The sequence below is a fragment of the Heterodontus francisci genome, chromosome 31, assembly GCF_036365525.1.
Source record: "Heterodontus francisci isolate sHetFra1 chromosome 31, sHetFra1.hap1, whole genome shotgun sequence".
NCBI classification, from domain to species: Eukaryota; Metazoa; Chordata; class Chondrichthyes; order Heterodontiformes; family Heterodontidae; genus Heterodontus; species Heterodontus francisci.
Genome location: NC_090401.1, coordinates 47142779 through 47169404, shown reverse-complemented (window position 1 = coordinate 47169404; position 26626 = coordinate 47142779). Strand labels below are relative to the sequence as shown.

At 44.0% G+C, this 26626-nt stretch overlaps 1 protein-coding gene across 4 annotated transcripts in view; it reads left to right on the top strand.

Moving 5' to 3' along the window:
- LOC137347232 (lysophospholipid acyltransferase 2-like) overlaps positions 1-26626 on the top strand; it is a 74530-nt gene that overhangs the window by 8045 nt on the left and 39859 nt on the right. For 2 of the 4 annotated variants that reach the window (XM_068011488.1, XM_068011487.1), the window contains exons 2-4: positions 1409-1554; positions 15157-15234; positions 23050-23145. In XM_068011488.1, the coding sequence (XP_067867589.1) occupies positions 1409-1554; positions 15157-15234; positions 23050-23145 (320 nt within the window). The remainder of the gene's footprint in view (positions 1-1408; positions 1555-15156; positions 15235-23049; positions 23146-26626) is intronic. The other 2 variants (XM_068011491.1, XM_068011490.1) reach the window with 1 other exon arrangement.

Genomic DNA, 26626 nt, shown 5'->3' with positions numbered 1-26626 from the left:
TTGATGAGGATTTTGGGTGTGAGAGGTTTCACAATGTCATCAGAACCTTAAAAGACATGTTTAGCTCATCTTAGAATTATATAGCACAGAAGGTGGCCATTCAGCCCATCATGCCTGTTCCAGCTCTACCCAAGTAGTCCCACAGCCCCTGCTTTCCTCATAGCTTTGCAAATTTTTCCTTTATCAGTAGAGATCCAATTCCCGTTTTGAAAGTTACTATTATTTATTTCTCTGTATATTATAAAATGAAGTAATTTTACAAAATAGGAATGAGCAGGTTACTATGCAGGAGCCTCTCTAGTTATATAGTTATATACCTTACTGTCTATTTGGTCCGAACCTTCAGCTACCTAGACCCTAAGCTCCGGAATTACCTCACGAAACCTCTCCACCTCGGGACCTTTCTCTCTTGCTTTTAAGATGCTCCTTAAAACCCACATCTTCTCATCTGTCCTAAAATCTCCTAATGTGGGTTGGTGTCAAACTTTGTTTGATCTCGTTACTATGAAGCGCCTTGGAACATTTTTGCTGTGTTAAATGAGCTATTTAATTCCAACTTCTTCTTGTTGTCTAGAAGATAAGCATCATAATTCAGTGGTCCAACATAGGAGGAGGGGCAAGGGGAGGGAAGGCAAATGGAGCAACCATTCTCTGCTAGGCGGTTTCTGGAAGAGATTAACATGCTACATAAATATAAGCATATTCCTACATTAATACAGTTTTTACCTTTTTTATAAAAAAAAAATTGGTATCTCTTGAGAGAGGGAGATAACATTGGACATCACATAAACCTCTGTCTATCTTTTGAGCTGACCCTATGATAGTTCCTGTCAAGTGAGTACAGGAAGTCAATGAATCACAACATTGTGACAACAGACTTGTGTTGCAATACAATCGACTAAGAGGTGAGATATTGAGAAATGTTAATGTTACGTAACGTTTAGAAGCAGTTCAAAAACTGAATGAGTCACCTTTTCCCTGCTCCATCTCCCATATCGGGGGTAGGCAGGAAAATGTAGTTGAGGCCACAAACAGATCAGCCATGATCTTATTAAATGGCAGAGCAGGGTCGAGGGGCCGAATAGCCTACTCCTGCTCCTAATTCATATGTCCGTATGTTCTCCGTTCTGGAATTCCCTCTCTAAACCTTTCTGCCTCTCTACCTCTCTCACCTCCTTTAAAATGCACCTTAAAACCTACCTCTTTGATCAAGCTTTCAGTCACCTGTCTGGATATTCCTTTTACGTGGCTCAGTGTCAAATTTTATTTGATAAAGCTTCTGTGTAGTGCCTTGAAACATTTTATGTTAAAGACGAATAGATATAAATGTAAGTTGTTATACAGTTCAGTTCCAATCCACAACATTCCAAATTTACAGAGAGTGTTTTTCGTAATTTTCTTTTCAAAGGTAAATTTTGCCATGTGCCAACTGTTTGGATTACTCGCAGCTTTTTTATTTCGTAACTACCTTCACCCGAGCAAGACCAGCCATGCCATTAGGCATGTGGTAGTCACCCTCTTGGGTCTTCACTTTGCATTCTTCTGCTTTGGCAGGTAAGTAGATCTGCAGACTTGCACTCGCAAACCAAACTCTTCCATTTCCAAAGTGTGATGACTAAAACCAGAAGCTGGTACTGGGGGCTTCCATAACTAAGGCAAGAGACGTGTCTTCACTGAACTGCTGAGAAACCAAAAGTTTTGCTGCTTCAAACACCTAATTGACACACTTGAGCTCCAATTCGTGCCACCCACAGTAAGTGTAGAAATTAAAAGTAGGCCTCGGAGAAGGTCAGAGGAGATCTACCAGAATGGGACTGGGGTTGAGAGGCTTCGGTTATGTGGAGAGTTTAGAGAAGCTAGGATTGTTCTCCTTAGGGCAGAGCAGATTAAGGGGAGATTTAATGGATATGTTTGAAATTGTGAGGGATTTTGATACAGTAAATAAAGACAATCTGTTGCCACTGACAGGTGAGTCAGTAACCAAAAGAACCGGGGGGAGATGAGAATTATGTTTTACAGCGGGTTATGATGATCTGGAATGCACTGCCTGCAAGTGCAATGGAAGCAGATTCAATTGTACCATCTTTCAAAAGGAATTTGGGAAGGAAAATTTTCCATGTTTATAGGGAAAGAATGGGAATAATTGGATAACTCTCTAAAGAGCCGGCACATCATGATGGGCTGAATAGCCTCCTTTTGTGCAGTATGATTCTATGATTGTTCATCCTGTCAAATCATTTGCCTGATCATATTTAGTTGCTTGTTAGAAATATTAGTGAATCCAATACCCTCCTTTTTTTTTTTGGTTGGCTTTCCTGTTCCCCTATCCCTCACATGCTCTCCTGCCCCTACCCCTTTCAAGGCTGCTCAGGCTATGCCCCATATCCTGAACAGAGAGACAGATAAGCAACAGATAAATATACCCCTGCCAGTGTCTCCAACTCCTGGGCAATAGGCAAAGAATGCATGAAAAAGGTCAACCTGGTTGTGGTTCCTGCTTCAAACATGTGTGTATGTGTACCGCACGGGCACATGTGTGTGCATGCGTGTGTGAGGACGTGCCCGTGTGTATGTGTGTGTGTCGGGGTGAATGTGTGCACATGTGTGTCGTATTGAGTGTGTGTGCATTGGAGGGTAAGGAAGTACTGGTGATTAACTAGCACCCAAGAGACTTTGAGGGGACAGGCATAAAAATGAGCAAAAAATATATAAAATAATGTATTAATTGACTGGACTCTAGGCACTTCATTCCACTCTCCCTTTTTGAGTGCTCCAATAACAATCATGAACTCTGATAGAAGCCCTTTGGGAGTTCTTTTAACAACACGGTTCTCAAAAAGTAAGGAGAAATGAGCTGAATCGCTTGAACCGGAAACAGTCTTTGAATTGTTCTGTTCATCACAAACATTCTCTCAGCCTGACTGCCGAAAGATATTTTGTTTCCTCTGTTTCTCCAAGCTGGGCGTGCGGACACTGGAGTATTTCAAAATTCCATTCACCGGATACCAAAGAGATGTTTGAAATTTTTCCCAGCCTACAGCGCATTGTAGATGACACAAGGGTTCATATGTCACACTTGGCACCTTTTAGTGCATTGCCAGAGCCTACAATTGAAAATGTTTCATTTGCTGCAGCTATTTGTGTGGGTTTTAAGCCACATTACTTCATAAGATCTAGTGAGATAGACCCTGTCTAATACCCTCTTCATTCTATCATGAGTCTCGGGCACTTTGCTCAGGTTTCAGGGGCTACATGGCCTTTTCTTGCTTCCATTTCTTATGTACACTGTGTGACATATCACGAATGGCGACAGGAATTTTTACCATGCGGAAAGCCAGATCTGTACCTGAACTAATCTGAAACTCTAATTTATCAAACCCTCGCTTAGCTACTGGATGCACAAAATCATTATTTGCCTCATTTTAAAAAGGCTAGTATCATATCCCTTTCTTTGTACATATGTTTAATTGGGTGTCGCAATGGGTTAGCTGAATGCCCATGTCATCTTTAGGCAGGATTCAAACTCCGATCCCAGATTGATGGCATTATACTGGTTATGATCCTTGACTAGAGGTTGTAGGTTCCATTTCTAACTATGACAAATTGTGCAACTGAATTTAATGAATCTGGTCATTTCTGAGCATGCAAAAAGAAATATACAACTGTGAAACCTGCAGGTTATTGTAAAATCCAAACTGTTTCACTAATGTGTTGCAAAGATTCCCACACTTTGTGGTTTATTCTATCAGAACCTTTCCTAATTTTGAACACCTCGATCAAATCCTCCTTTATCCTTCTCTGTTCTAGAGAGAACAACACAAGTTTATCTAGTCTCTCCACGCAACTTAAGTCCCTCACCCTTGGTACCATTCTAGTAAGCCTCCTCTGTACCTCTCTACATACTTCCTATAGTATAGTGCCCAAGACTGGTCGCAATAGTCCAGCTGGGGCCTAATCAATGTTTTATTAACATTTAGCTTACCTTTCTTGCTTTTGTACTCGATGTCTCTATGAAACCAATGATTCTGTACTCCTTTCGAACAGCCTTCTCAATTTGTCCTGCCACCTTCAAAGACTTGTGTATGTACACCCCAAGGTCTCTCTGTTCCTGCATGCCCTTTAAAATTGTACCATTTGGATTATATTATCTCTCTTCACTCTTCGTACCAAAACGAATGACTGATCTGCGTCAAATTTCATCCGCCATGTGTCTGCCCATTTTACCAGTCTATGTCCTCCTAATGTCTGTTGCTGTCCTCCTTACTACATTTCTGAGTTTTGTGTCATCTGGAAACTTTGAAATTATGCTCTGTATACCCTAGTCCAGGTCATTAATATATATTTTTAAAAAAAGTGGTTCCCAATGTTGATCTCTGGAGATAACACTGCTCCAGTCTGAAAAACAACCGTTCACCACTTCTCTTTGCTGTCTATCCATTAGCCAATTTTGTATCCGTGCAGCCGCTGCCATTTTAATCCCATAGGCTTCAATTTTGTCAACAAGCCTATTCTGTGGTACTTTATGAAGTGCCTTTTGAAAGTCAATTTACACAACATCGACTGCACTGCCCTCATCAATCCTTTCCGCTACTTCATCAAAGAACTCAATCAAGTTAGTCAAACATGATATGCATTTAACAAATCCATGCTGGCTTTCATTTATTAACCTATATTTTTCCAATTTTGTCCCCAGATTATTATCTCTGAAAGTTTCCCTACCACCAATGTTAAACTGACTGGCCTGTAGTCGCTGGATTTATCCCTCACCCAATTTTTGAAGAGGGATATAACCAATGCAATCCTCCCATTCTCTGGAACCCCCCCTCATATCTAAGTAGGATTGGAAGATTGTGGCCAGAACATCTGCAATTTCTCCCATTACTTCCCTCAGCAACCTAGGTTGAACCCCATTGGAATCGGGGACTTTTCTATTTTGACCACTGCCAAACTTTTAAGTACCTCCCATTTATCTATTTTCATCACATCCAATTTCTCTACTACCTCTTTTATTATGACATTGGCAACATCCTCTTCTCTAGTGAAGACAGATGCGAAGTACACATTTAGTACTTCAGCCATGCCCTCTGCCTCCATAAGATGATCTTTTTGGTCTATTCCCAACTTTCTGTTGACTACCATTTTATTATTTATATTTTTATAAAAGGTTTGATATACCTTCCTAAAATATGGTGCCCAGAATTGGATGCAAATACTCCAATTGAGGCCTAACCAGGAATTTAAAAAGATTAAGCATAACGTCCATGTTTTTGTACTCTAATTGCTCAGTTGCCATGACAACTATGGATGAGCAACAAATGCTGACTTTCCAGCATTTCTCAAATTCCTAAAAACAATTTTTATTTCGAAAGACATATCAGCCATTAATTTCCTTTTGATTCACCACCATGACTTCAGGCATGCACTGAAAACCCCATGATCAGGTCCCAGGGATTTTCTGGTCTTCATCGCTCTGTTGACTCGCCATGTTCCCGTTTGCAATGAATTTGGGCACTTTCTCAACCCAGTATCTAGTGGGTGTGTACCCAGGAAAAATGTTGTCCCTAGTTCGATGATTGCTAAGCAATGGCTCAGTGGTACCACTCTCACCTCCTGAGTAAGAGATTGTGGGTTCAAGCCCTACTCCGGAGACTTGAGCACAAAATTTATGCTGACATGCCCAGTGCAGTATTGAGGGAATGCTGCACTGTTAGAGGTGCCATTTTTTAGATGCAATGTTAAACCGACGGCTTGTCTGCCCTCTCAGAGCAAAGCTCCCATGACACAATTCCGAAGAAGAGCAGGGGAGTTCTCCCCAGTATCCTGGGCAATATATATCCTTCAACCAACAGCGCAAATACAGGTTATCTGGTCATCATCACCTTGCTGTTTGTGGGATCTTTCTGCAATTCCTACTTTGCCACAATGACTACACTTCAAAAGTAATTCATTGGCCATCAGGTACTTTAGGATCTCCTGAAGAAGTGAAGGGTGCTATATAAATGCATGTTTACTTTTACTGATACTGGGTCACTAAAGTTGCGCTGGTCATCTCTTGCCCTGAGTCCAGATGTTGTGCAGTTGCCTCAAAATTAATGATTTTGATTTCAAAATAACTTGGGTGCTGGGTGGAATGAATGTGAAATTGAAGGAGAATGAAAGAGAACATTTAACTTGAACAGCAAGTCAAGAAAAAAAATGCAAAGCACAATAATTTTTATCACGAAATCTTACCTTTCAGGAATTCCCTCATTTATCTTTTCTTACTGTTCTTGTTTTTCTGATACACCTGTCCCCATGGAAATAGGAGATACCTACCGTTCAGAACAAAAAAAAAGCAATGTTTCACTCGGGTGCATGTAGATGCGTGTGTACATAAATGCCTGTGTAGGCATGTGTGTGTCGCGTGGTGAAAAATAATGTATTTCATCACTGGCTTAAATATATTACAGGTTTGGAACTTTGTCGTGGTTGCTCAGTGCTTATTTGCTTAGTTGCTTGGCTACATAGTTTTAACTGACATCATTGGGTGGGCCTGGCTGTGGTTTCTGACAGCTGTCATCCTGAAGCAGTTCCTTTTTTGAACTACTTGAAATATATTTTCACAGTCCCAATCTTTACCCTTCTCACCCTCCCTCCACCGCCCCCAAAGGATGTCACACACCACTTTGCTCCCAAAGTAATTAGCTGTAAAACGCTCCGGGATGCCTTGAGGTTGTGAAAGGTGCAAGTAAATGCAAGTCCTTTCTTTTAAACAATTTAGCGGTGCTCCAGCCAAGACCTCCCTGGGGAACCGCAGGAACAAACCTAAATCTCCCATTCCCTGGCATAAGGCTGTACCATCATAATGTTTTTTGGATCTCCCATCACTTGCATCCCCTCCCCCACATAGGGTTTCCAACCCTCCTGGCGTCTTCAGGAATGAAAGAACAGTCTCCCAAACATTGCTGAGAACAAATCTAAGAAGAAAAATCTATGAGCATTAAAAAGCGTTGTGTTTTTTTTTTGAAAGCTTTTGTTATGTATAAAAATATTGCTGATTGGGTAACAAAAAGGCTGTTTTTTGGGCAGGACAGGGCGATAGGAAGATGGAGGTCATCAGATGAAACCTCTAGGAATACATCTAACCAGAGTCAGCAATACTATCCACTACCCCCGGCGCACCAGCTCCCAGAGAAAAGCAGAAAAAAGAAAGTCTTGCATTTATGTAGTGCCTTTCATGACCACCGGATATCTCAAAGTGCTTTACGACCAGTGTACTTTTTGAAGTGTAGTCGCAGTTTTAATGCAGGAAACGTGGCAGCCCATTTGCACACAGCAAACTCGTGCAAACAACAATGTGACAATGACCAGATCATCTGTTTTTGTGATGTTGATTGAGGGATAAATATTAGCCAAGATACCGGGGATAACACCCCTGCTCTTCAATATAGTGCCATGGGATCTTTTACATCCACCCGAGCAAGCAGATAGGGCCTCGGTTTAATGTCGTATCCAAATGATGGCATCTCCAAAAGTGCATCACTCCCTCAGTACTGCGCTGGAGCATCCGCCTTGATTTTTATGCTGGTTAGAAGCCCGCACTGTGTGGGGAACAGTTTCCCGGCTGTGATTTTCCACGAATTAGCCAATTCGTGGCCAAAGGGTGGGCTTGCTATCCAGTTAAGGACAGCAGGCAGCTCTCGAAGCTGGAGGGCCAATAGTAGGCCATCCAGCACTGAACAAGCAGCAGGACTCCCTGACAGATAAGTGAAAGCAAGAGAGCCCCAAGGTGGAGGTGCCCTCTCTCCATCTTTTTAACTTTAAAATAAAGAATATCCTTAGCAACTGGGCCACCATTGTGTGACCCCTCCACAGTGTGGCCTGTAGCTGAAGCCGAGCAGGTGGGGAGGGCCTCAAAGCCAGCCTGGAGCGCGGCTCCCCAGTCTGCTGCTGGGAGGCGGCCTCCAGGCAACTACACTGTTCCCCGACGCTTCCAGGAACCCAGAGGCTGACTGGAAAATTCCAGATGACCTCTGACAATAGGCCTTTAACACGCTCAATTGGCTACCTACCACTTGTGGGCTGGTAGCCTTGCCACCAGCCCACTCCCGCCTCTGGGAAAATGACCGGGGGGCAGGATGATGCCAGGAAACTGACGTGCCAGCTTGCCCCCGTTGGGGGCTAAAAATCCTCCCCTATGTATCTGTTGCACTCTGCTGTCATGCCCTTGTGACATTACAGTGTGTTGTGTGTTTGGTAAGTAAATGTCTAAACTCTCTTTAATGAGGGTCATATCCCTTTGATTGGATTTATATAATGTCAAATTAGAACTGTTGTGTAATGTACTATTGCAAATTTTATAAATAAAGTATATTTGGAAAAAAGTCCCTTTAATTGCAACTTGGGGAGATGAACGTGATAGTGTACAAAACAGTGTTTTTTTTATTGAGTCACAGGATGTGGGCGTCGCTGGCAAGGTCAGCATTTATTGCCCATCCCTAGCTGCTCTTGAGAAGATGGTAATGAGCTGCCTTCTTAACAACAAAGTAGCTTGTAAGGCCATTTCAGAGAGCAGTGTAAGAGTCAAACACATTGCTGAGGGTCCAGAGTCACATATAGGCCAGGCCAGGTTAGGACAACCGATTTCTTGCTTAAAAGGGCAGTTGAGAACCACAAGAACACAAGAAAAAGGAGCAGGAGTAGACCATATGGCCCATCCAGCCTGCTGCACCATGCAATATGATCATGGCTGATCTTAGGTTTCAACTCCACTTTCCTGCCCGTTCGCTCCCCTGAGAGTCCGAACATCTGACTATTTCAGCCTTAAATATATTCAACAATGGAGCAGCCACAACCCTCGGGTAGAAAATTCCATGAATGAAGTAATTTCTCCTCATCTCAGTCCTAAATGATCGACCTCTTATCCTGTGACTGTGCCCTGGTGTTTTAGATTTCTCGATCAGTGGAAACAACCTTTGTGTCTACCCTATCCAGCTCTTCAGAATCTTATATGTTTCAATAAGATTGCCTCACATTCTTCCAAACTCCAGAGAATATAGACCCAATTTACTCAGCCTCTCATCAAAGGACAACCCCCTCATCCCAAGGACCAATCGAGTGAACCTTCGCTGTACCACCTCCAATGCAAGTATATCCTTTCTTAAATGTGGAGACCAAACTGCACACAGTACTCCAGATGTAGTCTCGCCAAAACCCTGTACAATTGCAGCAAGGCTTCTTTATTCCTGTACTCCAATCCCCTTGCAATAAAGGCCAACATGCGAACTTTCTGCGTTCCTTGTACAAACACACACAAGTCTCTTTGAACATCAACACTCACAAGTTTCACGCCTTTAAAAAAAAAAAATTCTGCTTTTCTATTCTTACGACCAAAGTGAATAACTTCATACTTCCCTACATTGTACACCATCTGCCATCTTGTTGCCCACTCACTTAACCTGTCTATATCTTTAAAAGGAATGAAACTGGACGGACTACTCAGCATCGACCTAGGCACCGGAAACGATAATGGCAAATCCAGCCCTGTCAACCCTGCAAAGTCCTCCTTACTATCATGTGGGGGCTTCTGCCAAGGTTGGGAGAGCTGTCCCACAGACTAGTCAAGCAACAGCCTGACATAGTCATACTCACGGAAGCATACCTGAGACAATGTCCCAGACTCTGCCATCACCATCCCTGGGTATGTCCTGTCCCACCGGCAGGACAGACCCACCAGAGGTGGTGGCACAGTGGTATACAGTAGGGAGGGAGTTACCCTGGGAGTCCTCAACATAGACTCTGGACCCCATGAAGTCTCATGGCATCAGGTCAAACATGGACAAGAAACCTCCTAATGATTACCACCTACCACCCTCCCTCAGCTGATGAGTCAGTACTCCTCCATGCTGAACAGCACTTGGAGGAAGCACTGAGGGTGGCAAGGGCACAAAATGTACTCTGGGTGGGGGACTTCAGTGTCCATCACCAAGAGTGGCTTGGTAGCACCACTACTGCTAGACTGGGTATGCGGCAGGTGGTGAGGGAACCAACAAGAGGGGAAAGCATACTTGACCTCATCCTCACCAATCTGCCTGCCGCAGATGCATCTGTCCATGATAGTATTGGTAGGAATGACCACCGACCAGTTATTGTGGAGACGAAGTCCCGCCTTCACATTGAGGATACCCTCCTTCATGTTGTGTGGCACTACCACCATGCTAAATGGGATAGATTTTGAACAGATCTAGCAATGCAAAACTGGGCATCCATGAGGCACTGTGGGGCAGCAGCAGAATTGTACTCAACCACAATCTATAACCTGATGGCCCGGTATATCCCCCACTCTACCATTACCATCAAGTCAGGAGACCAATGAAGAGTGCAGGATAGCATGCCAGGAGCAGCAGCAGGCATACCTCAAAATGAGGTCTCAACCTGATGAAGCTGCAACACAGGACTATCTGCATGCCAAACTGCATAAGGAGCATGCGACTGACAGATCCCTTAACCAACAGATCAGATATAAGCTTGGCAGTCCTGCCACATCCAGTCATGAATGGTGGTGGACAATTAAACAACTAACTGGAGGAGGTGGCTCCACATATTTCCCCATCCTCAATGATGGGGGAGCCCAGCACATCAGTGCGAAAGATAAGGCTAAAGCATTTGCAACAATCTTCAGCCAGAAGTGCCAAGTTGATGATCCATCTCAGCCTTCTCCTGAAGTCCCCAGCATCACAGATGCCAGACTTCAGCCAATTCGATTCACTCCGCGTGATATCAAGAAACGACTGAAGGCACTGGATACTGCAAAGGCTATGGGCCCTGACAATATTCCGGCAATAGTACTGAAGACCTGTACTCCAGAACTTGTCGTGCCCCCAGTAAGCTGTTCCAGTACAGCTACAACACTGGCATCTACCCGGCAATGTGGAAAATTGCCCAGGTATGTCCTGTACACAAAAAGGACAAGTCCCACCCGGCCAATTACTGCCCCATCGGCCTACTCCCAATCATCAGTAAAGTGATGGAAGGTGTCATCAACAGTGCCATCAAGCGGCACTTGCTTAGCAATAACCTGCTCAGTGACGCTCAGTTTTGGTTCCGCCAGGGCCACTCGGCTCCTGACCTTATTACAGCCTTGGTTCAAACATGGACAAAAGAGCTGAATTCAAGAGGTGAGGTGAGAGTGACTGCCCTTGACATCAAGGCAGCATTTGACCGAGTATGGCATCAAGAGCCCGAGCAAAACTGAGGTCAATGGGAATCGGGGAAAACCCTATGCTGGTTGGAGTCATACCTAGCACAAAGGAAGATGGTTGTGGTTGTTATAGGTCAATCATCTGAGCTCCAGGACATCACTGCGGGAGTTCCTCAGGGTAGTGTCCAAGGCCCAACCATCTTCAACTACTTCATCAATGACCTTCCTTCAATTATAAGATCAGAAGTGGGGATGTTCGCTGATGATTGCACAATGTTCGGCACCATTCGCGACTCCTCAGATACCGAAGCAGTCCATGAAGAAATGCAGCAAGGCTTGGACAATATCCAGGTTTGGGCTGATAAGTGGCAAGTAACATTCGCGCCACACAAGTGCCAGGCAATGACCATCTCCAACAAGAGAGAATCTAACTATCTCCCCTTGACATTCAATGGCATTACCATCGCTGAATCCCCCACTATCAACATCCTAGGGGCTACCATTGACCAGAAACTGAACTGGAGTAGCCATATAAATACTGTGGCTACAAGAACAGGCCAGAGGCTAGGAATTCTGCGATGAATAACTCACCTTCTGACTCCCCAAAGCTTGTCCACCATCTACAAGGCACAAGTCAGGAGTGTAATGGAACACTGTCCACTTGCCTGGGTGGGTGCAGCTCCAACAACACTCGAGAAGCTCGACACCATCCAGGACCAAGCAGCCCACTTGAGTGGCACCCCATCCACAAACATTCACTCTTTCGACCACCGACGCACAGTGGCAGCAGTGTGTACCATCTAAAAGATGCACTGCAGCAACGCACCAAGGCTCCTTAGCACCTTCCAAACCCGCGACCTCTACCAACCAGAAGGACAAGGGCAGCAAATGCATGGGAATATCACCACCTGCAAGTTCCCCTCCAAGTCACACCCCATCCTGACTTGGAACTATATCCCTGTTCCTTCACTGTTGCTGGGTCAAAATCCTGGAACTCCCTTCCTAACACACTGCGGCACAGTGGCGCAGTGGTTAGCACCGCAGCCTCACAGCTTCAGCGACCCGGGTTCAATTCTGGGTACTGCCTGTGTGGAGTTTGCAAGTTCTCCCTGTGTCTGCGTGGGTTTTCTCCGGGTGCTCCGGTTTCCTCCCACATGCCAAAGACTTGCAGGTTGATAGGTAAATTGGCCATTATAAATTGCCCCTAGTATAGGTAGGTGGTAGGGAAATATAGGTGGGGATGTGGTAGGAATATGGAATTAGTGTAGGATTAGTATAAATGGGTGGTTGATGGTCGGCACAGACTCGGTGGGCCGAAGGGCCTGTTTCAGTGCTGTATCTCTAAACTAAACTAAACAGCACTGTGGGTGTACCTACCCCACACGGACTGCAGCGGTTCAAGAAGGCAGCTCACCACCACCTTCTCAAGGGCAATTAGGGATGGGCAATAAATGCTGGCCTGGCCAGCGACGCCCACATCCCATGAATGAATAAACAAAAATCTTTGCTGTCTTTCCGTGTCCTCGCCACAGCTTACCTTTTCATCTACCTTTGTATCACCAACAAACTTAGATACATTACTCACAAACCAGAATGGTTTGTTACAACAATCCAGTAATTTCTTGGTCACCATACTGATGGCTTTTTAAATTCCTAATTTATTTAATTGGCTGCATTTAAATTCCCCTGCAGTTATGGTGGGCTTTGAACTCATGTTACTGGACTATGAGCTCAGGCCTCTGGATTGCCAGTCTACTAACATTAGCCCTATGCTACCATAGCCAATATGTGGTCAGTGGGTCCTGTGAGGAGTAGATTAGTCAGCTCGTACTGGTTAGTAGATGGGTTGTTCAGCAAATGGTATGAAGACTGTTGGCTTATTTGGTGTCAACTTTGGCTCAGTGGACAACACTGTCACTGTTGAGTCAGATGGTCATGTAGTCATCAGATACTTGAACGCAAAGGCTAGGCAAACACTCCCAGTGCAATACTGAGGGAGTGCTGCATGGTCGGAGGTGCCGTCTTTCAGATGAGGTGTTACACCAAGGCCCCACCTGCCCTGTCAGATTTATGTAAGATACCTCTTGGCACTATTTCAAATAAGAGCAGGGGAGTTCTTCCCAGGGTGCTGGCCAATGTTTTCACCACGACCAACATCACTAAAAAAAATTACATGGTCGTTTTCACATTGCAGCTTGCGGGAGCTTGCTCTGCACAAATTGTGCATTTAATACATTGCAACAGTGACTACACTTCAATAAAGTACTTCATTGGTTGTAAAGCACTTTGGGACGTCCTGAGGTTGTGAAAGACGCTGGAGAAATGCAAGTTCCTTCCTCCCTCGATTAGAATATTGTATCAGCTGACCCAATGTGAACCCAGCACTGATAGATTTTGCACTTGACTTTATTTTAAACAATCTGAATGATTTCTTTGTGAATGTTAAACCAGTTAATGGAAAGTCTGCTTTTCTGAGGGGTTTTTATTGTCCAGTTTTATGGCAGATTCTCTTTTATTGTTTTTTTTTTGATTCCAGTAAACTGAGATTGAGTCAAGCTATTCCAGGTACTGAAAACCCAATGAGACTTGGAGATGAAGTTTGGCAACAATACCAAGAGGAGCTTAAAAAAAAAAGAGAGAGAGTGAAGAAGAGCCGAAACAAATACCTTACACTAGAACTGAGGCGCGGGGGCCATCCCAACTGGATACACAACAACAACTTGCATTTATATAGTGCCATTAAAATAGTAAAACATCCCAAGGCATTTTACAGGAACATTTTCAAACAAAATTAGATCAGATGCACGTAAGAAGATATTAGGACAGATGACTAAGTGGTTTAGTCAAAAGAGGTATCTAGATAGCCATGATGTAAAAGAAAGAAAAAATAGCTTACATTTAAATGGTGCCTTTCCTATCCTCAGGACATCCCAAAACGTTTTGCAGATAATCAAGTACTTTTGAAGTGTACTCACTGTTGTAATGCACGTAGCCAATTTGCACACAGCAAGCTCTCACAAACCGCAATGTGAAAATGAGGTAATCTTTTTTTGTTAATGATGGTTGAGGTAAAAATATTGGCCCAACATCACCAGCAGTGGAGTATTCCCTCAGTGTCTGCCTGGATTTTGTGGTCGGGTATCTGGAGTGGGGTTTGAAACCCACAACCTTCTGACTCCAACATGAAGGGGCCTAATACTTGTTTTAGACAGCAACTCTGGGCACCTGCAAAGTAACCTTTACCAGCATGGTGGAATCTGTAAAGTAGAACCCCCTCAAGTTGGTCCTATGTCTGAAAAACAGGCACAATGAGGACCTCCTCAGTGTTTGAGAAACATTCGGTCCCCTGAAACCTCTTGCATACCTCCAGCAAAAGTAATCTTGAACATCCTGGTCTCCATATTATTAAAAAGGACATAGAAGCACTGATAAATGTGCAAACAAGAGTTTTACAAGGATGGTAACAGAACTGAGAGGTTATAACTATCAGAAAAGACTGAGCAGGCTGGGTCCCTGTTCTCTGGAAAAAAGAAGGTTGAGGGCTGACCTGATAGAGGTCTTCAAAACGATGAAGGGTTTCAAAAGGGTAGACGTAGAGAAGATGTTTCTGCTTGTGGATGAGATCAGACTAGGGGCCATAAATATAAGATAGTCACTAATAAATCAAATAGAGAATTCAGGAGATACTTCTTTATCCAGAGAGTGGTGAGAATTTGGAACTCACCACCACAAGGAGTAGTTGAGGTGAATAGCATAGATGCAATCAAGGGTAACCTGGATAGGTACATGAGAGAGAAAGTATGGAAAGTTATGCTGATGGGGTTAGATGAAGAGGAGTGGGAGGAGGCTTGTGTGGAGCATAAACACCAACTGAATGGTCTGTTTCTGTGTTGTACATTCTATGTAATTTACCTTGTTTGACTGTATTACACAACGTGATTCAATGTCCTGTAATGAATGCAATTTTTCCATTTCAGATATGCTGTCTACTTTCTGGGAGAGGTAATGCTACTGTATTGTGTTATGGTGACCGTACACGTCAAGAGCATTCACAAGTGAGTAAAGCATTTCATTCTCTCCGAGATAATGCAAGTGCTAGTATTTGATCATGCTGGGTATTGGCCATTGAATTTCTTCTTTTGGTGTTGAATTATAATTGTTGTTAATGTCATAACCACTAACTCTGGTTTTATTTTATTTTCATTGCCAATGTACTTGTCTCCTGACACTCACTGGGGCTTAGATCTACTAGTGCAGTCATGTGCTTAATTCATACCTGAACCTTGACAATGAGTGTCAGCAGGCCATTCAACCATGGGAGCGGTGATAGGGGGTGAGGTTATCATCAGAGCTGAACCCATCCTGTCCACATACAAGCATTTCCAGGAGGCGTGGCTGCATGATAGAGATCATCATTCCTGATGATAAACTCTCTCCACCTCTCTTCCTTAACCAAAGGTGCTGAGACCAATAGCATCCCTATCAGCTGTGGCTCAGTGGGTAGTACACTTGCCTCTAAAACAGAAGGCTGTGGGTTCAACTCCCACTCCAAAGACTTGAATACAAAATCTCAAGGAGGAGAAATTGATAATGTCGCTGAACTAGTAGTCTAGAAGCCTCGGCTAATGCTGTGGGGACATGGGTTTACATCCCACCATGGCAGCTGGTGGAATTGAAAATTAATAATAAATTCAATTTATTTAAAACAAATCTGGAATTGAAAGCTAGTCTCAGTAATGGTGCCATGAAGCTATCATCAATTATCATAAAAATCCATGTGTTTCACTAATGCCCTTTAGGGAAGGAAATCTGCCATCCTCACCTGGTCTGGCCTACATGTGACTGCAGACCCACAGCAATGTAGTTGGCTCTTAAATGCCCTCGAAATGGCCTAGCAAGCCACTCTGTTTTCAAGGGCAATTAGGGATAGGCAGCAAATGCTGACCTTGCCAGTGATGCCCACATCCCGTGAAAGAATTTTAAAAAATCAAAGCTGACACTCTTAGTGCAGTACTGAGGGAGTGTGTGCTGCCTTTCAGATGAGACTTTAAACTGCGATACCATCTGCCCTTTCAGATGAATGTAAATGTTCTCATGGAGCTATTTCAAAGAAGAGCAGGATGGGGTTCACTGGGTGTCCTGGATAATATTGATCCCTCAACCAATATCATGAAAATAGACTATTCATTCATTATCATGTAGCTGTTTTGTGGGACCTTGCTTTGCGCAAATTGGCTGACATGTTTCCCTACATTTCCGCGTGACTACACTTCAAAAAGTATTTAATTGACTGTACAGCACTTTGGGATATCCTGGGGTTATAGAAAAGCTCCATTTAAATGCAAGTCTGTCTTTTCTTTCTTGGTGCCCCTGCAGCTGCGGTATGTGAATTCCACATAGGCCATGGATCAAATTCCAAACTTTGTGGCCATATTCACATTGTCTTTATCAAATGATTTGTTGGGAGGATCCTTTGTTTTACTTGTGATCTTGGCAGATAATGCATCTCTGATGTCTTCTCTAATGTTAGGTGGCAAAGCAAGTGTTTTCAGAGGTGCATCAGTTTTTCTGTAGGAACAGAGCAAGCTAAGGTGCTGCCTGTTGTGTGTGCAAGTCCCATAATACTGAATGGAAAACTGTTGGAGAATGTTCATTAATTTAGGAAGTGAAATCAGTGAGCAATGAGGCCAGCAGACATACTTGGAAAACCACAGGAATATTTCCACTGGCTTGATACTAATAGTGAGAATTAAATTTCAATGGAATCCCAGATTTGCCTTTTGAATGTCAAACACTTCTTACTTATGAAGCAGAATCCATACTTTTGCCTTTAGACTGATTTTCTCCAATGATTTCCTTGTCAGTCTGTTCTTCTACAAACCCTTCCATGGCCTTGTCTCTACCTCAGCCTTGCACCCTATCCTATGCTGTTTAGTTTTGCAATCTTGGCTTTCTTGTGCCATCCCTTCCTCCCTCTATCCTACCATTGGTGGCAGGGTCTCAAGCTGACTTGCCCTTATTCTGGAACTCCCTCCCTAAATTTCTGTGCCTCAGTATCTCTCCCCACCTGTCTTAAAACCTATCGCCTGTTGGAACACTCAATCTACTGTTTGGTGCCTATTTTCTCATCTGGGGTGCACCATTTTCTACATTAAAGGCACAATATCGTTGCAGGTGATTGTGATTGGTGATGGATGTGGTGATGATTGTGGTTGTGATGTTTGTGACCAGAAAAGGTGGTGGAAGCTGATTCCTTAAATAATTTTAAAAAGGTGTTGGACAGGCATTTGAAGATGAATTTACAGACAAAATTGGGGGTGTGGGACTAAGTACGATTGATCTTGCAAAGAGCCAGCACAAGCACGATGGGCCAAATAGCCTCCTTCTGTGCTGCACGTTTCTATGATTCTAGGTTTCTTTGTGTAAATAGGCACTGTTTGTTTATAAGTTGCACTGTAATCTTCAATGGATTGATTGTCATGCCTTGTTTTTGAAGCCTTTGCCTGTAAAGACAGCGTGGAGTTTGATCCAAACCACACTAACACTGGAAGCCCGACCACATTCCAATGGGAAGCCCTGATATTCAGACGCCACCCTAATCACTCCATCTGTGGCCTTAGTTAATTTTGTTGACTCTTGTATTGGGGGCTTACAGTTGCCAACACTGGTTGGACGTATTCCTGGAGGTTTCATCGCATGACCTCCCACCTCCAACCTCCCAGTCCAGGCTAACATCCTTTTTCCTTCCCATCTCCGACATTTTTATACTGTAAGAGTTCACAAAGAAAATGAAGAAAAAAAAACCTCAATATTTGTTTATAATGCACTGTAGGTATTCTGTGTATCTTCCAGTGTGAAATAGGTAAAAGAGTAATTGTTAATTTGGGAGCATGTGCCGACTGCCTGCTCCACGAATGAACAATATTGGTTGTGATTGAAAGAAATGTTAGATAAAAACCCAAGTTGTAACACTTTGTTTCCTAGCACAGTGCAGCTTAAGTTTAGCAAACACGAATGTAGATTTATAGTAAGCATGATGCTGCGATAGCAACTTGTATTAAATATTTAACTACTGTAGGTCCTTTCATGTCAGTGCACCTATAGAAAAGGGTTAATCGCCACAGAGTTGGAATTGGAAAACAGAAATGTTATGTTGAACATGTATAGAATAGTGTCATGGGACCTTATACCTGTGAGAGCAGGCAGGGCCTCAGTTTAACATCTTATCAGAAAGATAGCACCGCTGACAGTGCAGCACTACCTCAGTACTACACCTGAGGATCAGTCTAGATTATGTACTTAGGCCACACACCCACAACTTTTTGCCACCAAGGCAAGAGTGCTACCCACAGAGCCACTGCTGCCACTTGTAACTTCTGTCTATCTAGTGGGAGTAGACAGCAATGTTGCTAATCTAACAGGCTGTCCAGAGAATTCTTTCACCGCCTCTCTCTCTGCACAAATTAATCCTAAATCTTTGTGTCACTGAGGTGACAGCACAGATGTGGCTTGGCGTTGCAGTGTGACTTAACCCCACCTTTGGGTGATCACACTTCACCTGTTCACTCCCAAATGATGACAGCAGTGTGAGATTTCTATCTTGCGTACCAGTCTGCTTGTGAATTCCTCAGCAGGTTGATTAAGATCTGGGTGTGATTCTTCAATCACATGAATTATGCCTTCCGAGAGAGAGAGAGAGATTTTAATGTCTCTCTGAGCAGACTTGTGTGCACTACATGTGCAAATGTGTATATAAAAACCAGGTTGAGGGCTGTTTGTACCTATTTCACTCTGGAGCCTTACAGCCAACAGCAGAGGGAACTGTGAGGGGCTGCAGTAGCATAGTGGTTGTATTATTGATTAGTAACCAGAGATTGTGAGCTCCTTTTTCCTCAACTGAGGATTTCCCCCCCCCACTGTGGTTGACAGGGCCCTCAACTGTGTCCGGCCCATTTCCCACATCTATACCCTCACCCCTTCCCTCCCTCCCAGAACCGCAACAGGGTTCCCCTTGTCCTCACTTTCCACCCCATCAGCCTCCATATCCAAAGGATCATCCTTTGCCATTTCTGCCATCCACAATGTGATGCCATTACCAAACGCATCCTCCCCTGTCAGCATTCTGAAGGGATCGTTCCCTCCGTGACGCCCTGGTCCACTCCTCCATTACCCCCACCACCTCATCCCCTTCCCATGGCACCTTCCCCTGCAATTGCAGGAGGTGTAATACCTGCCCATTTACCTCCTCTCTCCTCACTATCCCAGGCCCCAAACACTCCTTTCAGGTGAAGTGGCGATTTACTTGTACTTCTTTCAATGTTCTTTCTTTTTTCTTTTGGGCCTCCTTATCTCGAGAGACAATGGATACGCGCCTGGAGGTGGTCAGTGGTTTGTGAAGCAGCGCCTGGAGTGGCTATAAAGGCCAATTCTGGAGTAACAGGCTCTTCCACAGGTGCTGCAGAGAAATTTGTTTGTTGGGGCTGTTGCACAGTTGGCTCTCCCCTTGCGCCTCTGTCTTTTTTCCTGCCAACTACTAAGTCTCTTCGACTCGCCACAATTTAGCCCTGTCTTTATGGCTGCCCGCCAGCTCTGGCGAATGCTGGCAACTGACTCCCACGACTTGTGATCAATGTCACACGATTTCATGTCGCGTTTGCAGACGTCTTTATAACGGAGACATGGACGGCCGGTGGGTCTGATACCAGTGGCGAGCTCGCTGTACAATGTGTCTTTGGGGATCCTGCCATCTTCCATGCGGCTCACATGGCCAAGCCATCTCAAGCGCCGCTGACTCAGTAGTGTGTATAAGCTGGGGATGTTGGCCGCTTCAAGGACTTCTGTGTTGGAGATATAGTCCAGTATAGTATATAGTATAGATAATGTAGTATACTGTATTCGCTGCTCACAATGCGATCTCCCCTACATTGGGGAGACCAAACACAGACTGGGTGACCGCTTTGCGGAACATCTCCGCTCAGTTCGCAAGCAGGACCCTGAGCTTCCGGTTGCTTGCCATTTCAACTCTCCCCCCTGTTCTCATGCTCACATCTCTGTCCTGGGATTGCTGCAGTGTTCCAGTGAACATCAACGCAAGCTCGAGGAACAGCATCTCATTTACTGATTAGGCACACTACAGCCTGCCGGACTGAACATTGAGTTCAATAATTTCAGAGCATGACGGGCCCCCCTTTTTACTTTTATTTTTAGTTATTTTTTTCATTTTCCTCCTTTTTCCTTTTTAAAATTTTTTTTGTGTTTATTTTATTTCATCTTAGTTTGTTCAGTTTGCTTATCCACTGTTTTTTTCATGTTTGTACTTGCGGCTGTTCAATATTCAGTCCGTTAACACCCTATCTGTACTAATGCTTTGTCTTTCAACACACCATTAACATATTGTTTGCCTTTGCTCCACGACCTTCTGGTCAGCTATTCTGTGACCTTGTCCTATCTACACCTACTCCTTTGTTATCTCTTGCCCCACCCCTGCTTTACTTGCTTATAACCTTTTACATTTCTAATATTTGCCAGTTCTGAAGAAGGGTCACTGACCTGAAACGTTAACTCTGCTTCTCCCTTCACAGATGCTGCCAGACCTGCTGAGTATTTCCAGCATTTCTTGTTTTTTTTTCAGATTTCCAGCATCCGCAGTATTTTGCTTCTATTATTATTGTGAGTTCCGGTCCTACTTGTTTGGGAATTTGAATTCATCTTGAAAAAAAAGTCTGGAAACGGCGGGGAGAAAGGTTTTGTTTACTGATGTCCTTTAGGAAAGGAAACCTGCTGTCTTTTCCTAATCTGTCCTATCTGTGACTCCAGTCCTACACCATGTGGTTGGCTCTTAACTCCTCTCTTAAATAGCCTAGCAAACTGCTCAGTTGTAACAAATTGCTAATGGATGAATAAATTATGAAACTTTCATCCTGTCAAGCTGGGCTGAATTTGAGCCAAAGCCCGAGAAGTACATAGTAAACACCCTACTGCACTCTGCAGAGTTTTAACATAACTGCTTTAATGTTCTCTTAATGTGGATTCTGAGAGGATGGTGTCTGTGAACTCCCTGGGATGTGTTGGTTTGTATATACACCCTAGGACTTCTTTGGAGGAGAAATTGGATCTGGTGTCACCTGTGGTTTGGGTGGGGGGGAGCAGGGAAAAGGGTACGGAGAAGACGAATCCCCAGCAATTGCACCAGCTGCCAAATTGGACACCTGGCAATTTCCTGTGACACACGGTGGCTTGGATATGCAAATCTGGGTCCGAGAGCCCATGTTAGGACCCTGCTTGCAATTCATTAGCAACCGGGTGGAATGTGGGTTGTGTGTGACCTGCTCTGCTTTCCTGGCTCTACGGTGGCTTAACCAGCAGTTCTTGAAGGGACAACTGGAGGCTGCCCACCAAAAGGTAAATAGTGCTTTACAACCTTCTCAACACTGAGTTCAACAATTTCAGATCATAACCACCAGTCCCATTTATTTCAGACAGGAGGTGTGGATAATGATTCTGCTGTTGCCATTTGCAGCTCCTCTCAATCAATATTTTGTATCTTTATTTGCCCCATTAGCACCACCTTTTGCCTTACTCCATCATCCCCATAATCATTCAATCACACCTGCCCTCCACCCTATCACAGGCCTTTCCTTTTGTTCTTTCTTCCCCTCTCCCCATCCCCTTCTTTTCCCAGGCTCTGCACTTGCTTAAAACCTGTTAAATCTCAAACCTTTTCCAGTTGTGATGAGAGGGTGCCGACCTGAAATGTTAACTCTATTTCTCTCTCCGTAGATGCTGCCAGACCTGCTGAGTGTTTTCAGCATTTTCTCTTTTTATTTTAGCTTTTCTAGTCACGTGTTTCTGAGGATTCTACAAAGATGCTGCAGGCCACTGTTGATCTGGGATTGAACCCCACCTGTTTACCTACCCCTTACCCTCCCCTTGCCCCTCCCCTCTCCCAATCATCTGTCTTCCCCTCCCCTCCCCCACCTCACTCTCTCCTCTCCCATCTTCTCTCCTGCTCCCTCTCTCTTCCCCCTTCCCTCACCGCTCCCTTCCCCTCCCCTCTCTCTTCCCCTCCCCTCGCCCACCTCACTCTCTCCTCCACTCCCCCTCCTTCATTTGTCCTCTCCTTCCCCTACTATCTCTCTCCCCACCTCTCCTCTCCTCCTCCCCTCTTCCTCCCTCTCTTACCCTCCGTTCCTCCTCTCTCCATTCTCCCTCTGTCCTCTCCTCCTCTCGCCCCCTCTCTCTCCTCCTCTCCCCTTCCACCCTCTGTCCTCTCCTCCCCTTCATGTCTCCCTCTCCTCCATACCTGCCTGGCTTGACATTGGAGTCGCCCAAATTTCCGAAGCTTCCCTTCTGGCGTATTGTGGCCTGCTTGGCTTGCCGGTTTGGTGTGGATGAGGACTGAGGCCCAATTACCAGTGAGTCTTGAAGCAAGAGCTCCGGGCTCAGGTTCCATACACAACTGTTAGGTTTTGCACCCCAAGCAAGAAGAAACTAAACACCGAGACAATCGGGTGGGGGAAAGGAATCAGCCCTGTTTCCTTCTCCTGCTCACTATCTAGTGACCGGCCTGCTGGAAAAATGCACTAGTGTGGAGGATGCATAGGATTCCAATGCTCTCCAGTGTCAAGCAGCCTAACCAACACCATCTAGTCTCACTCATGAAGGATGGTCACTTGGGGAAAGATAATGGAGGGCACTTGGCATCTGTGGTACAATACCTCAGTTAAGAGTTGTTCTGACAGGAGAGGAGAACATGAGGGACTGGGTGGTGCATTGGAACAATACAACTCTGTTCATAGCAACATATGACCTCCACCTACAATGTATGCATGTTGTTCTTATCTGTCACACTATCTAATGTGTTCTTTCAGGTACAGTTTCCTAGTCGCAATGGCCTATCTAACTATCTGTCATATCATCCGAGCCTATGTCATTGATGTCAAAGAACGTTCTGCTGACTTTTCAGGGTAAGTACAGGAAAAGGGCACTTTCATGCTAATGATTTGAAATGGTTATTCATTGCACGTTGGCACCATGTGATGTTTATGTCATATGTCAGTGATTTAACTTGTGGCATCAATGAAAGCAGCTGTGATGGTTTTATAGAGGCCACAAGTTTGCTGATGATACAAAGCTAGGTGGGAATGTCAGCTGTGACACAAAGGGCTTGATTTAGTTGCACCTGAGGGGCTCCTGGCACCAGGCCGAAAAGGTGAGGGGAACCCTGCTTTGACCTTTCAGACCTCCACCTCCACCCCGGCGTGATTCAACGGCACACAAGCACTTCAGTACAGCCCATGTTCTAACCAATGGCATTAGAAAGTTAACAAGGCTCAAAACCTGACATTGGGGCTTTTCCCCCATCAAATATGTAGATATATGAATTTTAAAAAAATTCTGGGGAGGAAGGCATCGCTGGCAAGGCTAGCATTTATTGCCCAACATTAGTTGCATTTGAAAAGGTGATGGTGAGCCGCCTTCTTGAACCACTGTGGTCTGTGTGGTAGGTAGGGAATTCTGGGATTTTGATTCACTGACGAGGGAAGGGCCGATATAGACAAGTCAGGATGGTGTATGACTTGAAGGCAAACTTGGTCATGGTGGTATTCCCATCACCTGCTGCCCTTGTCCTTCTAGGTGGGTTTGGGAGGTACCGTTGAAGAAGCCTTGGCAAGTTGCTGTAGTGTATCCTGTAGATGTAGTCGGGTTGCAGTTAAGGTGACTGCTTTGTCCACCAGCTAAAGCTGTGTTGATGACCAAGTATTTTTGAAGCATTAGGTGACATTGATATGAGCAGTTTCCAACTGGGCGTTAATTTTAACCTAATTTGCCCATTAGGAAACTGACAGGATTGGGTACAACACTGGTTTTACACTCCACCTGATTTTACTCGCCTCTGAAGTTAGCAGAGAGTAATATCGAGTGGGGCATAAAACCAACATTCCAATCAATCCTGCCTGTTTCCCAATGGTTGGGTTAGGTTGAAGTTAACCCCTTGAATTCCCTCTTTAAAACTCAGTGATGATCTCATTCATTTTGGTGACAGACAATTCCTGTTTTTCTTTCTGTCCTCTCCCCTGACCTCCACCCTCACTGCCAGTGAAATTGGAATGCTTGAACAGCTCATGTTCTCCCCAAGAAAGTGATAACTGAAAGGTGACCTTGTTGAGGTATATGAGCTCGTAAATGATATGGAAAATCGAAATTCAGAGAATGACTTCGCTGTGAGAGTAGGGCAAAGGGACACGGGCTCAAGCTAGTAATGACTAGTGCCAGGAAGCTCTTCAAACAAAAATGTTAACATATTAAATGGACTTCCTGGTAGTGCTCATTGGCCTTTGAATCATTTAAGAATTATTTAAGAAACGATTACTGGGTGTCATATGGATCTCACCCCTCCCTATCTCTGGAACCTCCGCCAGCCCTATAACCCTCCAAGATCTCTGTGCTCCTCCAATTCTGGCTTTTTGTGCATCTCTGATTTTCATCACTCCACCATTGGCGGCCGTGCCTTCAGCTGCCTACCCCCAAGTTCTGGAATTCCCTCTCCTTAGGTGGCTCGAGACAAATTTTGTTTGATAGCGCCTGTTAAGCACCTTGGGACATTTTTAGTGCATTAAAGGTACTATATAAATGCAAGTTGTTATTATATGGAACACAATGGTTCCTAAGCTAGATGGACCATAGACTTGTTATTCTGAGGAAGGTCTCGATTATATAATGTAAGATGCAAACTGCAAATCTGGATTTCTGTTTATTAATTTTGGGTGAAGATGAAAAGAAACTTTGCCAATGTTTTCTTGAGGAGAGTATAGGGCCATGCTGTGTCTGTGATAAAGTGGGATTGTATGCCATATGTGGTCGGGTTGAATTTGGTGTTTGTATGCACTTGTATCAAAACATGATGTAAAATTACAAGCTAATGAATACAGTACTTTGAGACCTTGGGAATGCCATTTGTGAAATGGTTTTGTTAAGCTTGAGCAATGTCAATTGGAATAAATAATTTGGGGAAACTGAGGTGAAAGGTCAAAATGTAGGATACCAGAAAGGTTGAAAAAGTGAAAGAATGAGGACAATATCAGGAAATACTGGTTAGGTGGCATGAAGGTTGGGTTTCATAAGCCTGAGGGTTGATGGAGTATGGAAAGGCTGAGGAAGGACGAGGAAGGACAGAGAACCATAGCTTCAAGCTCTTGAGATAAAATGAGCTGGAGTAAAGGTTGTGCACTCATCCTGATTATAACCTAATAGGCATTCAGGGAGGAGAGCGAGTGTGTAGGATCATGTATTTTGGGACTTGGAAGAAACAAGAGCAGGAAGTTTATAGACGCACTGACTATTTTAGTATTGATAAAACAGATAACATGCTTTAGGGCAGGGTGTTGGGGATAAATTGCGAAGTTGTCTCTCCTTAGAAAGAATGAAATGAAAAACTTGGATTTATGTAATGCCTTAACACAACCGCAGGGCATCCCAAAGTTTTATCTGTGCCGATTCACCATTATGCTGATTGTGGAATCTTGCTAGACGCAAATTGGCTTCTACATTTCCTACGTTACAATATTGACCACACTTGGGACTTCCTCAGGTTGTGAAAGGTGATATAGAAATGCAAGTCTTTCTTTTAACTTTTTTCTTTCTTTCCTCCTTTCTTACTTCTTTCTTTCTATCTTTCAGGTAGGTTGATGAAGGAAAGATATTTACACAAACTCCTTTGTATAAAATCTTTAAATGTTTTAATTTGCCTCATCCACACGCACTGGCCTTTCCACTTTTATTGAAATATCCTTTACTAGCATGGCCGCCCGCCCATTCAGCACCTAAGTGTGAACTACCAAGAGAATCCAGTGTAGCTGCTGGTAATTGGCCAGATTCTGCATATGTCTAGTGAGGTGACCACACACATGATTAATGAGGTTAATTCCCTCTGAATATTTTGAGCTGAGTTGACAAGTAGGTTGAATGGTTTTACCAATGCCTTTACATGTAGCTGATGTTTACTCAGTCAGAAATTATGGAACAATGGCTTGTTCCAAACATCTGGTTTGCACGTGAAGCTGGAGAAACTCCAGGATCTGATGTTTTCTTGAAACAAAACAAAATATGCTCATTTAGTTTAATAATTGTTTTCTGAATTGTGGCATCACCATGTGAATATTAGCAACTGTTATTTGTCAATCTGATCAGCAAGTTTACTCATGAATTGGTCACTACATATAAACATCACTGCAGGAGTTCTTCAAGGTAGTGTCCTCGGCCCACCCATATTCAGCTGCTTCATCAGTGACCTTCCGTCCATCATAAGTTTAGAACTCAGGATGTTGCTTAATGATTGCACAGTGCTCAGTATTGCACAAATAATAAATTAGGCTGTCTGCATGCAGCAAGACCTGGACAACAGGGCTGCTAAGTGGCAGGTAACATTGTGCCACACAAGTGCCAGAC